The sequence below is a fragment of the Coffea arabica genome, chromosome 5e (genome assembly GCF_036785885.1).
Source record: "Coffea arabica cultivar ET-39 chromosome 5e, Coffea Arabica ET-39 HiFi, whole genome shotgun sequence".
In the NCBI taxonomy this organism is placed as follows: Eukaryota; Viridiplantae; Streptophyta; class Magnoliopsida; order Gentianales; family Rubiaceae; genus Coffea; species Coffea arabica.
Window position 1 is genome coordinate 52,868,777 of NC_092318.1, and position 15,971 is coordinate 52,884,747.

Here is a 15,971-nt window from a genome sequence, read left to right on the forward strand (position 1 = left end):
TCCAAACGGTGGTTTTTTCTATTCCTTATGAGATTTGCTTCGGTCGTACATTTTCTTCTCTTAAGTTAAATTGAAAAGTTATTCTGTTTACTGATTTTATTACATGGACGCTTGTTTTGGGAGATTGGTATTGATCATCATTTAAGCTGTGAAGAATGAATGAAAAAAAAGCATACCTAGCAGAAAACTCTTTACCATTTTTCAAGTTCTTTGGGGCATTGTGATTTCTTTCACTGGCTGGTCCTTATTGAATTATCAAAACGAATCTAATCTTTCTATGTTGGCAAACCTCAATCCTCTCCTCTTTTGAATGCCTCTAATTACTTCTTTTCAGAACCCAAACAGACCATGGCTAGGGAAAAATATGAAGTTATGATTCTATAGAGACTCGTCCCAAGGATGGCTTTTGAAAACTTATCACTGGTAGGGTTTCAAAAGGCAATCTTGGAGTTGCTGTAGTTGTAAGGAATTGATATGGATTTTGGACCATCGGATCAGTAAAAAGATCAGGAATAGCTTCCAATCTTCATAGATCATTATTGCTACAAACTGGAATTGGAAGTTGATGCTATTAATATTTTTAATCTTTTAAACCAATATGATACTGCTATTTACAATGTGCTATGGTTATATCTGATTGTAAGTATCTTATTGTATTTTGGCAGCAAGTCTTGATCAAAGCATGTAAGCAGTGAAGCAAATCAGATGGTAGATTGTTTAGCTAATGTATAGGATGCTAACAACAGGATATCTTTTATTATGATGTTATGCCCCACTATCTTTTAATTGCAAGATGACTGTTTGGGGATTTTATTCTCATTTTGTATGATTGTATATTATTTTAAAGTTTCTTTTATGAAAAAAAAACTTCTAAAACTACGAAAAGCTAAAACTGTAGCTTATTTTTACTATTTAATAAAATTACAAAAACATAACTGCAAAGATATTGATGCATTTTTATGTAACTTTTCATATTTAATATCTAAATTTGAATAATTGGGCATTTATGGGCAATATTGAAAATCACACCGCACATCGTGCGGTGTTATTCTCCTAATAATCCCTATAATTAGACAGTCGAACTTGTCATTCCAATTATACCTTTGCCTCGCCATACAAAATACATAAAATGTGATGACGCCGCCCAATAAAGCCTACATTGAATCTGATAAAATTATTTGAGAACTAAATTAGTGAAAAAAATGATAAAATTATTTGAGGACTAAATTGGTGAAAAAAAATCATAAAGGACGAAATTGATTTAAGTGTTGAGATTAAATTTACGATTTTCCCTTTCAATTCCCAAATTTGAACTGCCTTTACTAGCCGGCTTGCACGCCAAAGCCTAGCACGACGCAATATGACATCGCACCGTCTCTCTCCTTTCGTTTGTTTCCTTTTTTCCTTTCTGATTGATAACAAGTTTTTTCTTTTATTTTTTTAAGTTATTTTTTATTGTTTTTTTTTGGGATTCGGTAATTAAGTTCATTTTTTCTTTTTTGGGATTCGATAATTAACGTGGAAGGATTAAAAAAAAAGGGGGAGTATGATATAAAATCGTTAAATATATTATTAGGTGATATTCTGGCATGAAAATAAAATCTTCTAGGTTGAATCATTGAATTATGAGCTACATTTTTAGGTGAAACTTTGGGACCAAAATTAAAACCTTGCCAAATATCAAAGTGAATTGTTGCATCATCTAAAAATAAAACCATAATTGAAGAAGGTTCAATTAAACAGTAAAATGCTCAATGAATGTACTAATACCATCTTTTATCAACCATAAATTGTCATTTGAAAAACACAAAACTTGATCAAATGCAGTAAGAGATGAGATTGCATTTCTCCTTTATTCCTTCCTAGTCTTATTAGATGTTAGAATTCATCAAATCAAAAGGAAATCCTACTAGTCAAGTGGCATGCAAGAATGTTTGCAAGGCTCTCTAGAGGCTTGTCAATAACTTTCCAATCAACGTACACGACCATTATTCTTCAATTCTACAACTTCGACCCTCCCATCCTTCCCGGTGCAATAGAAGGATCCTTGGTAGAACAATGGAGCATTGGAACATGGCTTGAAACTTGAGTCGGCAGCCAATTCCACAAAATGCCAGTCGTCATCTCCTGGATTCTTGATTTGGACATAAAGTTGTGAGCTTGTATACAACTATACATCACACCAACAGTTAAAGAATCTGAAGAAGAAGGACAGGATGTAAAAATGAAGCTTGAAAATGCATAGCCAATAGATTGTACGTCTTTTGTTATTGGATCAAAGGCAGCAATGGGTGTTTCTTTGTCCACAATTCTGGGATGCTCCTGGCCTCGCTCTTGAAAGAATCAGCAGATGTTTTTGTACGGAAGGTTTGCTCCCTGAATCCTTTTCCGCGATAGTATATCAGCCACGGATACTTTCCCGCGACTGACGGTTTTTCTGATAATTATATAATAGCTCTCCGATGATCCCTCCGTCTGCATCTCCATCTCCATCCCCATCTCCCTTAGACTTGGAGTAATTAATAATAAAGCCAATAGATTCTCTGTGTACCAAATGTATGCAGGCAGACTGCTCCTCTCGTTTCATAATACGATACTATGAGCTAATAAGACTTTTTACTTTTTACAAGATCACTAACTGCCACGTCATCAGGCAAGTCCCAAACAACTTTCTTCTCCTTTCTTTTCTTCCTTTTATTTTTAATTTTTAATTATTTTTAATTTATTTTTTTTTGCATTTCTAATTTCTTTCTTTAAAAAGGCGGTGAATCGGACCGCCAAATAAGAGAGCAGCTGAGAATTGTCAGCACAATCCTTCAAATCCCCGGTTTGGTTTTCCTTCTTCAGCTGCTCCCTGCCCCGGCTTGTTGATGGAAAATGTCAAAGCCAGAGACCTAACGACCTCGTTTCAACAGCTCGATTTGCATCTCAATCCCAACAAGGCCACTCAGAAATCAACCAAGTTTATGTCTTGGCCACTCAGAAAGCCTCCCAGCTTGGTGAGTTTATGTCTTGGGGTAGTTGGTAGGCATTTTGAGGACATCATTGAGGACTTGCCTGATATTGCCCCGACTTTTCCACCTAATATCAAGGTTAAAAAACATCAAAGAACCCGTCTTCTTCTTCTTCTTCTTCTTCTTCTTCTCTCTCTCTTTCTCTCTTTCTCTCTTTCTTTCTTTTCTTTTGTGCAGAAATTGATGTATTGATCCTTCCTATTGTGTAATCACAGCAATGAGTTAAAATGGTTATCTTGATTGGCAGTGATTTAATTCGTAATATAAATTGTTCTAATATTTATGTGGCTAATGGTGCTCCAGGGCCGTTAATATGTGATTGAGATTTGGTGTCTCATTGTTGCCTAAACTGCTTAAACTTGTAGTGCTTGCTTTGAAGACTCTATTTTTGTTTGCTTTTTCCCCTAAATTTTTTGGTGGTATCATCATCCATTCTTATTAATAAATTTGAGGCCTTTGCCGCTTGTGAAATCAATTGGCTTTATTTGATCAGTCGACAGTGTTATTGTGAAAAATAAGTGCCTTAAGAGAGCATTGCCTCTATGTCCTTTTAAGATGGCTTAAGGGCTTGCAATTTGTTATGGATAATAGCAGTACATGATCTCATAAAATCAGTCTAGGTATGAAAAGCAGGGGTGCATATATGAATGAATTATTGCATAAACCTTGTTCTATTTAAAAAAGAAAAGATATTGACATGTCCATGCAAAATTGTCAGATGGCCCTCGCCGCAATTGCAAGAAGACGAAAGTTACTGACTGATGATGTTATTATCGTATTAGCTGAAAGTTCTTGGGACATACTTGACATATCAGGTTCAGATATTTCTGATTTTGGTTTATCACAAGTACTTCAGATATGCAAATCTTTGCGAGCAGTTGACATAAGGTACCCAAGTTGTGATTTTGTGTTAATTCAGATGCAATTTGTTATTCTTATGTAGCAATATGGTAGGAACCCTAGGACGTTCCATTTGGAATTGCTGCCACATTAGTAGATTTACTTAGAATTTAACATCTTCTTCTTGAACAAACTTTTCAATTATGAATGATTGTTATCCTTTGCGTTGCATGGGCTATAAGAAGCCAACATTATGGTCCTTTCCATTGAATTTTCAAGATCAGTTGCTTGGTTATCATCTCATACTGTTGGACTTTTCTGAAGATTTAAAGATGCATCAACTTGGTTACATCTTTTCAATGACTAGGCGAGAGAACCAATCTGACTTATGGGATGTGGTTTTCTTTTGTAACTTTCAGTTCATTCTCGTGGATTTTTTGTTTAAAAAGCTCCCAAATGTTCCAGTTCTCGACTTGCAGAAAGTTCTATATTGTGATTGTTTTTTATCCTGATGGGGTATCACATTGCATATGTTGTGCTATTTTTTACTATACCAACTTTATTCATCTAATGTGACTTGGCTTTTGTTTACGCTGCTATCTTTCTTTACCTAGTCGGTGCAGCAAACTCACGTCAACTGGGATTTCTGAACTCCTTCAGCATTGCCAGTGTTTGGAGATATTGAGATGGGGGTATGCTATCTTCCTTGTACCTTTTTCTGTGCTATATTTTTATGTACAAAGCGATGCTGCTATGATTAAATTCACCGGGTTGGTTTTTTTTAGGTGTGTACAACCTCCTTAACTTCTAACATGATTTTAAGATTAATATTAGGAGATACATACAAGATTGTAGTTCAAATACTTTTGTTTGTTTTTTGTTTAATTAACTAATTGGCATTAACGCCTATGTTATAATTGTTAACATTAAGGTGCTAAATTTTTGTGCCATTCACCTGGCAGTCAACTCATTGCAGATTTTTGAACTTGTGTGTTCATATATTGATCTTGTACGTTTTAACTGGAACCTGGATCATAGTTGAGTTTTAGTATCAACCTATGTTTTTGCTGCATTGACTTATAGCAAAAATATATGTGTATAATTAATAAATCTAGGCTCATTTCTGTTGTCTAGATTGATATATGAAGGATGGAAAAAGGACATTGGAGGCAGATGAAAAAACTTATCAGAACTCACTCAACTTTTACTTTAAAGTGATATTTACTTATTCCATTTGCTGCATCAATCAGAATTGAAATAAACTTCTATAGACGTTTAAAGAGCTTCCCAGACCCCGGTGCATGTCTCGACTTTCTCGAATTAATTGTCAATCCGTGCCAGTTGAGTCTTTCATACTAATAGAAAGAAGAAAGTATAACCACTTTGAATTTTCTCTTCGAGTATTCTCGTCATCTTATGGGATAGAATGACCCAATAGATTGGGTTTTGACCATGAGCATAAACCTCAATAACAGGAAATGAACCAAAGTTCATGTTGCAGAGGGTGCCCGGCAAGTGACCAAACAGCACGGAGATGCTTAAGTATCTTGAAGCCTATTTTACATGATGTGGCAGGAGAATCTTGGGAGGAACTGGAGGCCACAGATATTGCCGCTGCTGCACAATCACTTCGTTGGCTTGTATGGGTATGGTTTCCTTTTAATGTTAGTTTGTAAGTTCCGTTTTGCTATTAAAGATGACCGTTGTTCAGAAATTTGGTTTGCTTAACCTATGATACTATATTAAAAAAATGAGCGGGGTTAGTGCTCTTATTTGCATGGAGTTCTGATTTGTGAACTTTTAACAGCCAAAAGTTGACAAGGATTCCTTAGAGAGCTTGTCTGTAGAATGCCCCCGCATAATTATAAACCCAAAACCATCAGCTTTTGGATACAGAGGCTTGGAAATTCCTAGAGAAGCCTTCCCGAGTGCAGCATTGGACGATCCAGTTGTTGAAGATATTGATCCAGAAACATGGGCGATATCTGGGTTTACAGCTAGGTCAATAATTGCATCAACTTCTGGATCTGACGAGTTACCCATGGCTGAAAAGTTTAGGCTTGCATTTGTAGAGAGAGATAACCGATTGGCACCAAAGCGTGCAAAGAATGCAAGGCAGCACCAGCGACGAGCAGTGAGGGAATGGGTGATGATGAGTTCTAGAGCAAAAGCAATGGCACTTGCCTCCCAAGCAACCAAGTCTCTACACCATCGGAATTAGGCTAGAACGTTATCCTGCTTTCATATCATGATACAGCTATGTTTCATTCTTTAGATCCTAAGGATTAAGTTTTATCACTTTATTACTTGAAAGTTGGCCTGAAGTCTATGCGGTTTTGCAGGCATGATTTTCATTGTTTCAGTCTTTCTCGTTTTCATAATGTAGAATGTATGTTTTAGGTATCTCTAGCGATCCAGTGGATGGGAGGAATTCACTGATCAGGGATTGGGTTATCGTTCTTCTTCTGCTTTTCCGTTGTAAAGTATTTTAAGTACCGTGAAGTCTGGTTAAGACACCCGCCGTAAAGTAATGCATTCCAAAGAAATTTCTTGCTTCACAAGTACTGCATAATAATTTCCGTCTATTTTGAGAAAAGGTCAAAAAAAAAAAAATTAGGTAAAGAAGATTCACGCAGCTTCTCAGACAAACTTTATTCTGGCCGATGTACATGTTGCTTGACCTACAAAAATATGTTTAACTCAATAAACAAAAAACGCGCAGGTATCTTTCACCGTTTGCAGGGCCTAATCTGCCCCCAGTGGTCACTTTAGTAAAAGCACTAATATTTGGAAGATGCACGGTAAGTAGAGATGATATTATTCGTCAAACGACAAAGGATAACCTTTATAGACTTAACAACCTTTATCACACGTTGACAACACGCCCTTAGTCAAGTGAGAGAAGAAAACTGAGACGAGAAAAGATGGACAATTGAAGAAACGCATAACAGGAAAAGTTTAACAAAACAAGCACCGACCCCGTGATTAAATTCAACGCAACAGCCACCCCACAGTGGCATTTGTATCTAAGAAAGTTTATCACCACCGCCTCCAAAAAAGACATGCTATAAATTACGCCACATGTTCCCACTTTACCAGGGCCAAATTTAAATGAGATGTAAATTTTCACTATTATCCGAAAGCTTTATTTGAAGGCAAGAAACAACTCCGTGCAATAAATCTCGATAGCTCATGAACTGAGAGAGGATTGTAGCTGTGCTGTAGTCCCTGCTGTCCCAGTTCTGCAATAACTGGTCATCCTATGCTCGAGTGAAACTCAAGTTTTCACTTGGCCAAGTTTCGAATAACGTAGGGAAGGATTCCACCATGGTCGAAGTATGTCAGTTCAACCTGCAAACACAATCAAATAATGATTTCAGAAAACAATTTTTCATTGTTAGTTCTCAATCTCCCCAGAAAAAATAAAAACGTAAGAAATCTTTAATTTCTCTTAAACTTTTAACCTAACTCACACGGTCCACTTTCAATTTTTTTATTGGATCACCTCATCCATCACGAATTATATGTATTAAGATAGAATCACTAAAGAAATCCTATCAAGGAATTCTACTACTTTAAGTAGTGCTGCTCAATGACCATCAGCTACAACGAGAAATTATTGTTTAGCTGTGGCATTCTGAGAAAGGGTTCATCACTGGGATTTGGCCACTAACAACCCCGAAAGGGATGAAGGGAATAAAATAGTATCGACCCATGGCCACAAGTTTTCCTTGCAAATTGGCATCAAGTTAGACCTGAAAGTGCTAAAACAGTTATACATACCTCTGTGTCAAAACGGACTACACATGTGAAAGACTTTCCATCATCAGTGGTGACTGTAATGTCTTGGCCAGGTCTTACATCGCTGACTTTCTTTGGAAGGTCTATAGTGTAACGTTCATAACCTGTCAGGCCCAGCGTATCAGCATCCTCGCCAGGTTTGAAACAAAGTGGAATAATGCCCATCCCTGCAAGATTACTGCGGTGTATTCTCTCAAAACTTTTGGCAATCACCGCTTTGACTCCCTAAATCAGAAGCAGAATATGGCAGGTGAAGCAAATAGGGTGTGCTAAACAACCAAACCATCCAAAAATGTTTTGCAGACAATACCAACTTACCTGCAGCATTGGACCCTTAGCTGCCCAGTCTCGAGAACTGCCACTTCCATACTCTGTACCTGCCAGAATTATGGTGTCCTGACCAGCACTCTTGTACCTCTGAGAACAATTGCAGTGTCAGTTTAATTAATAAAGGTTAAAGATTGGATTAGAATGCTACCAATTAACATCCTAGTTGAGAGAACAGAAAATCAATCTTAAGCAGAGGGGGGGAAAAAAGCAAAGAGCAAGCCACAATGGAAGACTCGCCTATCTATTCATTCTACCAGCATGAAGCGGCAGCTGGAGATACCCCCAGCCTTTATAATTCATGTATCCATGGACACAGAGAATCAAATTAACTCCACAGACTATCCAAGTCAATCAACACTGATCTAACTAAAACTCACCATTGCTGCATCATAAACATAGAGCTCCTCGCCTGTTGGGATGTGAATAGTCTTTGGAGCCTGTTTGTTTAGGAACTTATTCAGAAGTCTAATATTTGCAAAGGTACCCCTTGCCATCACTTCATCATTGCCACGACGACTACCATAAGAATTGAAATCTCTACGGTCAACCCCACGCTCCATCAAGTACTTCGCGGCTGGACTATCCTTATGGATGCTCCCTGCTGGAGAAATATGATCAGTAGTGATACTGTCACCAAATTTCAGCAAGCAATACGCATCATTGACTCCATGGGGACCAGGTGGATCCATGGTCATGTCCTTGAAATATGGAGGTTGATGGATATATGTTGAGTTGGGATCCCATTCATAAAGCTTTGATGAAGGAACAGACAGTTGATTCCAGAAGGCATTGCCTTCTGTAATAGCTTCATAAGTGCTCTTAAACATTTCTGGGAGCACGCTAGACTGCACCACCTGTGATCTCAGCAAACAAAGTCAGATACGGTCAAAAATGTCAACTGAAAGTCAAACAACCAAGAAAATTACAAAGAAACTACCTCAGCAATTTCTTCGGTATTGGGCCAGATATCTTTGAAGTACACACTTTTTCCATCTTTTCCAATTCCAATTGGGTCCTTCTCAAAGTCAATGTCAACCTGGAAAGAATCAAAATGTTAAGGATCTTATCAAAATGCAAGGATTCCCATTGATATTGGCCCCAGCTGCACAATAAAAAAATCAAATATCCCCTGGTTTCTCATCCATAAAAGTGAATAACCAATAGATCATCCGCCATCATCGGATACAAAAGTATTCAACACCATAATTAAAAAGGATGTAGACCATTATCATGGTTCGAGGGACTCTTGATTCCTTGAAAAACACACAATGCTTATAAAAAATTGGAGCATCTCAACTTCGGTGATCATTATATTGATAGCTACACAAGTTCAGAGGAAAAAACCGGAACGTAAAGTTAAATAAAGTTATGCATAATACCGTGCCAGCAAGTGCATAAGCAACAACTAATGGAGGTGAAGCAAGATAATTAGCCCTTGTCAGCGGATGAACACGACCTTCAAAGTTGCGATTACCAGAAAGTACAGCAGCAACAACGAGGTCTGCAAAGGATGTTAAAAAACATGAATGTACAGGAGCAATACTAGCAAACTTGCAATATCGCGTGTCACCCAAATTTTAAAAGCAATTTTACTGCTAAGGTTGCTGACATATCTAATATAGTGACCTAGCATCAGAAGCAAAATAGGTTAAAATCTTTATTTCTTGCTACTTTACTAGATAAAATAACATATTGGTCTACACTGGCCATAAACAAAAGAGAAAAAAAATTACTTCAACCGCATCCTCTTTCAAAATAAACGAACTTCACAAAAATTCTAAATAAAGAAAACACTCCTGTCTAGCAGAGCAGCTCATTTGCAACCATATCACCATATGCATTTAACTTTTCATTCAATTGCCTATGTGAAAATTGTAATAGGTATCTAAGATCATTCAAAAGGCATCATTTAGCTTTCACATTCCCTTTTATACAAGACAAACTATAATAACGCAGGTAACAGTAGCACGATATGTCTAAAAGTCAAGTGACTCCAAAGATATTCGGGCAATGTAAATGAAAGCTAGAGGAAAGCATTGCACAGTTCTGAATTTATGTAAATATGGGATAGTAACATTATAAACAACTTTAATACCATGTTCTGTGATTGCTGAAGCTACTGATTCTTGCAGATCCCCAGAATTTCCAATGCATGTCGTGCATCCATAGCCAACAATGTGAAATCCTTGCTGGTTCAAATATTTTTGCAGGCCACTAGAACAAGAATAAGAAGTTTAGTTGCTAATTTAAACCAGTACACTGGGCGAGTAAGGAGTAACTCTTAGATGAATTTCCATCTAAACATAAGTACCTCTGGAGCAAATATTTTGTCACAACTCCAGAGCCTGGGGCAAGACTAGTTTTTATCCATGGCTTTACCTATCCAACAGCCAAGAAAAGAAATTAGTCAAAAGCCACTTTCAAGTATGACTACAACTGTTAGAATTGATGCGGAGGGTCAAGTAATTAAAGAGACTCTGCACAAAGCAAGGCAAAAGGTAAAAATCATAAAGCACTGTAACTTCAAACTGTGGTACATGCATGACTTGAGAAACTAATACTAACCTCCAACCCCAACTCACAGGCCTTCTTTGCAACAAGACCAGCTCCAAGCATGACACTCGGATTGGATGTGTTTGTACAGCTTGTGATAGCAGCTATAACAACACTACCATGTTTAAGTTCAGCAGGCTGGCCACTGAATGAGAACTTGGCAACCTTACTTTGTTCTTCCTTTGGCACTCCAAACCCCTGGCAAGTGACAGATTCAGGTAGTTCACTAGCTTAACATCTGATCAACAAAACAGAACTGTTTCCTACATTTCACCCATGCAGTATAATCTCACTAATCATACTAATTTGACATCATTTGCATGGTCAGCCACACAAACAAAAACTTGTCAGATTATGGCCAGGCAACTAAAGATCCCTATCCAACCAAGAGGAGGGAAGAAAAGGGGAATCATGTAAACAAAAAACTAGAATTAAAGTTTCACTCCTTTCAATCTTTTTTTCATGCTTCACGGATGCAACCAGGTGTCAGAAGTAGAAAAGGAACAGTAGAAAATAACATTAAAAACAAACAGCAAAAATTTTTATCGCACCTTAAACCCAATTTTGTTATCAAGACATGATTGCCAATCATCCTTCATTTGTCTTAGAGGAACTCGGTCATGTGGTCTAAAACAAAGATACCGATCTCATCAATATAAACAAAAAGAAAAACCATAACCAAACCATAAATTTCCCTGAACACTCTAGAACAACTACCTTTTCGGTCCAGAAACACAAGGTTCAACACCAGCAAGGTCCAATTCCAGATAAGATGAATACACTCTCTCCTGTTGAGGCTGGCCAAAGTTGAACACACCAAGCAAAATCAGATTTTATGCTTTGATCCACTTATATCACCTTAAAATGTATGAAACTGAGAGATTCTACCTTGCTGTAGTCGACAAACATCTTGTTTGAGCGCAAATATCCTTCTATCATTGCCACCTAAAATAATTTGAAGCAAAAAGGCACCAGAAAGCATCTAAATTTTTCTTGTTGAAAACACAAAAATGAATAGACTGAGATCACAGAACTTACTGTTTCATCACTTCTCCCAGTTAATTTAAGGTATTGTAATGTGACATGATCCACAGGGAAGAAACCCATGGTTGCTCCATACTCAGGTGACATATTTGCAATAGTAGCCCTATCGGCCAACGATAATTCAGCCATACCAGAACCTAAACACCCATATTCTGTTAGTACTAAACTGTAAACATATAACATGAACAACCCAAGAAATACTTGAAGAGGTATATTTACCATAAAACTCGACAAACTTGCCAACAACACCATGCTTTCTCAACATTTGGGTCACTGTTAAAACCAAATCAGTAGCTGTGACACCATTGCGCAACTTTCCGGACAATTTAAATCCAACAACACCAGGTAAAACCATGCTCATTGGCTGTCAGATTTATAAGAAATCAAAGTCCTGTGTCATGCCTTATTCAACAAACAAGTTCAGACATTCCTAGTTTGTCAAAACAACTAAATCTAACTTGACAACTCCAGTAAAAGATGATAGAACAAAAGGAGATCCAACTACCTGCCCAAGCATAGCAGCCTCAGCTTCAATTCCTCCAACACCCCAACCAGCAACTCCTAGTCCATCAATCATTGTTGTATGAGAATCAGTTCCAACAACACTATCAGGATAAAGAATGCCATCAGTGTTGAAGACAACCCGTCCAAGGTACTCCAAGTTAACCTGAAATATTGCCATAAGAGAAGCGTGTGGTCAAGTTTTCATGAACATGTTAACAACGTAAGGAACAAAATTAAAAGCTAAACTATTTTACAAGTTCCCCAAAACTATTTCAGCCTGAGTAAGTAACAATTCAAATATCTATTAACTTTATGCCCCATTATCATTAATAAACAAAAATGTCGCGTGAAAAACCTTCACACCAACTCCAGATAGAGTTGAACAACATTTTATAATCTATGTCAGACTTTTACCTGGTGGACAATACCAGAACCAGGAGGAACAACAAGCATGTTATGGAAGGCAGTGGATCCCCACTTAAGGAAGGCAAACCTCTCATTGTTCCTCTTGAATTCAAGGTCCATGTTTGCCTGCACTGCATTCTCATGTCTTGCAACATCAACCTGAACTGAATGATCAATAACAAGGTCCACAGGTACCTGCAGAATATATCTCATCTTAGACCTGATGACAAGGAATAACAGGATAGCAATACTTTTTTGTTATCTGAAAAGTCAGGCTGCAATATGCAACTACGAAGCGAAGTAAACAACAAATAAACAAAGACACCCGAACACATCCACCCACTGTCATAACACACATATTACAGCAGAACACGTGGCCATTCAAGTCAAAAATGGAACTTAAGGAAGGACGGCTGAAGAAAGAATACCACAGAGTATAGGTTAAAGGATAGCTTAGAACATTCAAGCTAGAGGGTGACAAATCCCAGTAACACAGGGAAAAAGAATAAATATGTACCAAGGGATTGATCTTCTCTGGGTCACTGCCAAGACTCTTTATGGCATCTCGCATGGAAGCAAGATCCACCACAGCTGGAACACCAGTAAAATCCTGAAGCAAAAAGAGAAAAAAATAGTGTTCCAACAGTTTACTGCATATATTTTCTTATTAAGTTACTAAACTCATGCCTCTAACCTGCAACAAAACTCGGGCTGGCTTGAAGGGAATTTCAACTAGCTTTGGTGAAGTATTTTGCCAATCGATGATCTTCTCAACATCATTCTTGGTGACTTGGAAGTTGTCACAATTACGTATAGCAGATTCCAAGAGTATCCTAATGGAATATGGAAGCTTATCTGTATCCAAATAAGGTTTTCCATTGTTAAGGAAATTGAGAGCCTTTTCTCCTCAAAACAGGAAACCTTAAATATTGTACTAATGAAAATTTACTAATGACCTTAGTCAATTAGCGAAAAAATCCCACTAGGTATATCAGGTAGAAATATGACAACTTTGTTTACAAATAGGCTAGGAGACTAGAGATACCTAAGGGAAGAGAAGAATAATACTGCCAGAATAAAACAAATAAATTTCTACCGGAAAAGACAAGCCAAGATACCCTGATAACACATGAGAATAGTACGAGTAGGAGCACATACCAATTCTGGGATCATTTAAAGCAGGAAGGCTATAGAACTTTCCAAAGTCACCACCTCCAGGCTTGGGTAGACGGGTCAATATTCCCTTATAAGGATGTTCAGGAGCTGGAACATAAATCAATAAAACAATCACCACAAAGATAAGTTCAACAGGCTAAATTGTGGCAATATTATTCAAGTAAGCTTAATTAGGCAATTGAGGTAAATAAAGGTGAAACCACGCAGCTGTCATTGTCATCCCAAGATAATAAGACTTGAAGGGGAGAGAGAAAAATGAAACAGAAGCAAATAACTGCAAAAAGCTAATATCCTATACTACGGCAGCAACAATTACAGCTCTTCATTTTAAAACAATAAAAGAACAAAACCTTTTTTTTCAAAGACAAATCAAATGTAGGTACACAAACGTACATTTCAAGCTGGTTCACTTCAGCATGTAAGTTTGACGAGGAAAAACAGTTGTGCATAAAGTAAAGCCTTTTTTTTTCCAAAGAGTATCAGACTGCAACCCAATAAACCAACTTTTACAAGTAAAACTCCAACTTTTCACACGAATGGCAAATTCGACTAGATGGATAACAATTGATCCAACCCGAAATGAATAGCAGACATCAATTAAGCACGAAATAAACTCATGATCAAGCAAACCACACCAAAAACCTTTCCACATGAGGAACCGAAGAAATACATTAGAATCAAGCTAAATTCAAATTGAGTTAATAACTCGAGAAATTTGATTGAATTATACCCATAGTTGCGATCTTTCGCTCGAAGCGTTCGATGACAGGAGCAGCAGTTCTGATCTGAGCTCTAAGACTGACAGGCGATCTCCAGTCAACGCCGTGACTCCACCGAGGGACAGAGCAACGAAGCGATCGAACCGCCGACGAAGGTTTAAAAGACCGACAAGTGATAAACGACGACGGTTTGGATACCGAAGGAGAAACGAAGCTTCTGGAAACAGAAGAGAAAATAGAAGATGGTGATGATGATGAAATTGTAGATGCAAAACGAACCCTAGCAGCTCTCAAGATTGCAGCAGAAGCAGATTTTGACACTGACGATGAAGGTGAGCATGTGGGTACATACATGACGGGAGAGCATCCGGTTTTGTCAGAGTTGTCAGTGAACCCTAAATAGAAAAATCACAATGGGGGAATACAACTTCAGGTTTCTCTCTCTCTCTCTCTCTCTCTTTTTTTTTTTTTTTTTGCGTTTATTTATAGATACTGATTTTTGTATGTATAGGCTCGTTGAAGGAGGATCGACAGATTGTTCACTTCGCTTGGCTGCTTCTGCGTGGAAATGGATATCAGGATAGAGAATGGAAGGGTTTTGATAAGGTGCTGCAGCAGTGTGGTTTTGGAATGCAATTGGTAATCATGGACCATAGGATGAAGAGGTGATGGGATAAGAGACGGTGTGGATGAATTTAGGTGGTGTTCCCCCGTGAAAAGGGGGGGAAAATGGAAAAAGTACGCCTTCTTATTTTAAGTTGTTTATAGAGTAATTTGTAGATGCTATGACTAATTATACACACCCTAGGTGTGTGATTGTTTTAAAAAAATGAATGATTTATTTTTCACACCAAGTACATATTATGATAGACATGCATGGGTTTACTGAAAAATCTATAATTATTACTTTTGCTTTGGAGGATATTATTGTATTTAAAGTCATGTTGAAAAAAAGAAAGAAAGAAAGAATGTGAATAGTTTTAAAAAAACTAACGTTAATGGGATATTTTTGATATAACACAAAGTTACCTAAATTATTTACAAGTTCTCCTCCGTAATATATATATTACGCACGTATATACATATATATATATTCATCATTCTACATGCATGTATGTAGATGCACGCCCGCGCGCACACACACGTATAGAATGATGATTATACATAGTAAGATATTAATGATCATTTTCATTTCTTTATATTTGAGTGGGTGGGTGTGAATTTATGTGTATTTTTTTCAGTGTAATTAATTCTACCCAAACTTTTATTCATTGATATGCTTAATCACATGCACTTACAATCTATTTTTGCAGTGCACCATGTTTTCTATAGGCTACTTCTTCAAATGCATATGACCTCACAATAAATCAAAATTAGGTTAGCCTCTATAGTTAAAAAGATAAATTTATTTACGAATTAACCTTATGATTATTTGATCAATAACTGTTGTGTTAAAAGAAAAAGTATTGGTCAAAGCAAAACATTCGCAACTAATTTAGGTCAGGCGTGTTTGGATAGCCTTTTATTTCTCAAAGAATTATTTACTTGTACCACAAACATATTTTTTAACACACAATTTTATCTA

At 37.2% G+C, this 15,971-nt stretch overlaps 2 protein-coding genes across 4 annotated transcripts; one reads left to right on the top strand and one right to left on the bottom strand.

Annotated features, from left to right (window-relative positions):
• The first annotated feature begins 2,760 nt into the window (after positions 1 to 2,760).
• LOC113743537 (uncharacterized) lies at positions 2,761 to 6,199 on the top strand. Of its 2 annotated transcripts, none has more exons than XM_072049311.1 (5): positions 2,761 to 2,999; positions 3,733 to 3,902; positions 4,469 to 4,546; positions 5,356 to 5,500; positions 5,662 to 6,199. In XM_072049311.1, the coding sequence occupies exons 1-5, from the start codon at positions 2,871 to 2,873 to the stop codon at positions 6,073 to 6,075; spliced, it is 936 nt and encodes a 311-aa protein (XP_071905412.1). In that variant the 5' UTR covers positions 2,761 to 2,870; the 3' UTR covers positions 6,076 to 6,199. The 2 variants fall into 2 exon arrangements, with proteins under 2 accessions (XP_071905412.1, XP_027127387.1); XM_027271586.2 differs by having other exon boundaries at positions 2,762 to 3,092.
• Positions 6,200 to 6,811: 612 nt separating this feature from the next.
• On the bottom strand, positions 6,812 to 14,931 carry LOC113688111 (putative aconitate hydratase, cytoplasmic). 2 transcript variants are annotated; one of them, XM_027205783.2, is made up of 21 exons: positions 14,739 to 14,879; positions 14,398 to 14,603; positions 13,650 to 13,754; positions 13,186 to 13,346; positions 13,009 to 13,101; positions 12,501 to 12,686; positions 12,088 to 12,249; positions 11,802 to 11,946; positions 11,577 to 11,719; positions 11,427 to 11,483; positions 11,256 to 11,335; positions 11,090 to 11,165; positions 10,551 to 10,736; positions 10,297 to 10,364; positions 10,081 to 10,199; positions 9,365 to 9,486; positions 8,923 to 9,021; positions 8,363 to 8,839; positions 7,974 to 8,072; positions 7,638 to 7,880; positions 6,812 to 7,205 (listed from the first exon to the last, which is right to left on the bottom strand). In XM_027205783.2, exons 2-21 carry the CDS (start codon positions 14,399 to 14,401, stop codon positions 7,140 to 7,142), a joined length of 2,691 nt encoding a protein of 896 aa, XP_027061584.1. In that variant the 5' UTR covers positions 14,402 to 14,603; positions 14,739 to 14,879; the 3' UTR covers positions 6,812 to 7,139. The 2 variants fall into 2 exon arrangements, with proteins under 2 accessions (XP_027061584.1, XP_027061583.1); XM_027205782.2 differs by having other exon boundaries at positions 14,398 to 14,931.
• Between the last annotated feature and the right edge of the window lie 1,040 nt (positions 14,932 to 15,971).

Coding starts and splice junctions, on each gene's coding strand:
- LOC113688111 (XM_027205782.2), bottom strand. CDS start 14,740: ATGTATGTACCCACATGCTCACCTTCATCGTCAGTGTCAAAATCTGCT. Junction 13,755..14,397: donor GCGAAAGATCGCAACTATGG/GTATAATTCAAT, acceptor TTTATGTTCCAG/CTCCTGAACATCCTTATAAG. Junction 13,102..13,185: donor CAGCCCGAGTTTTGTTGCAG/GTTAGAGGCATG, acceptor TTTTTGCTTCAG/GATTTTACTGGTGTTCCAGC.
- LOC113743537 (XM_027271586.2), top strand. CDS start 2,871: ATGGAAAATGTCAAAGCCAGAGACCTAACGACCTCGTTTCAACAGCTC. Junction 4,547..5,355: donor TTGGAGATATTGAGATGGGG/GTATGCTATCTT, acceptor TTCATGTTGCAG/AGGGTGCCCGGCAAGTGACC. Junction 5,501..5,661: donor CACTTCGTTGGCTTGTATGG/GTATGGTTTCCT, acceptor AACTTTTAACAG/CCAAAAGTTGACAAGGATTC.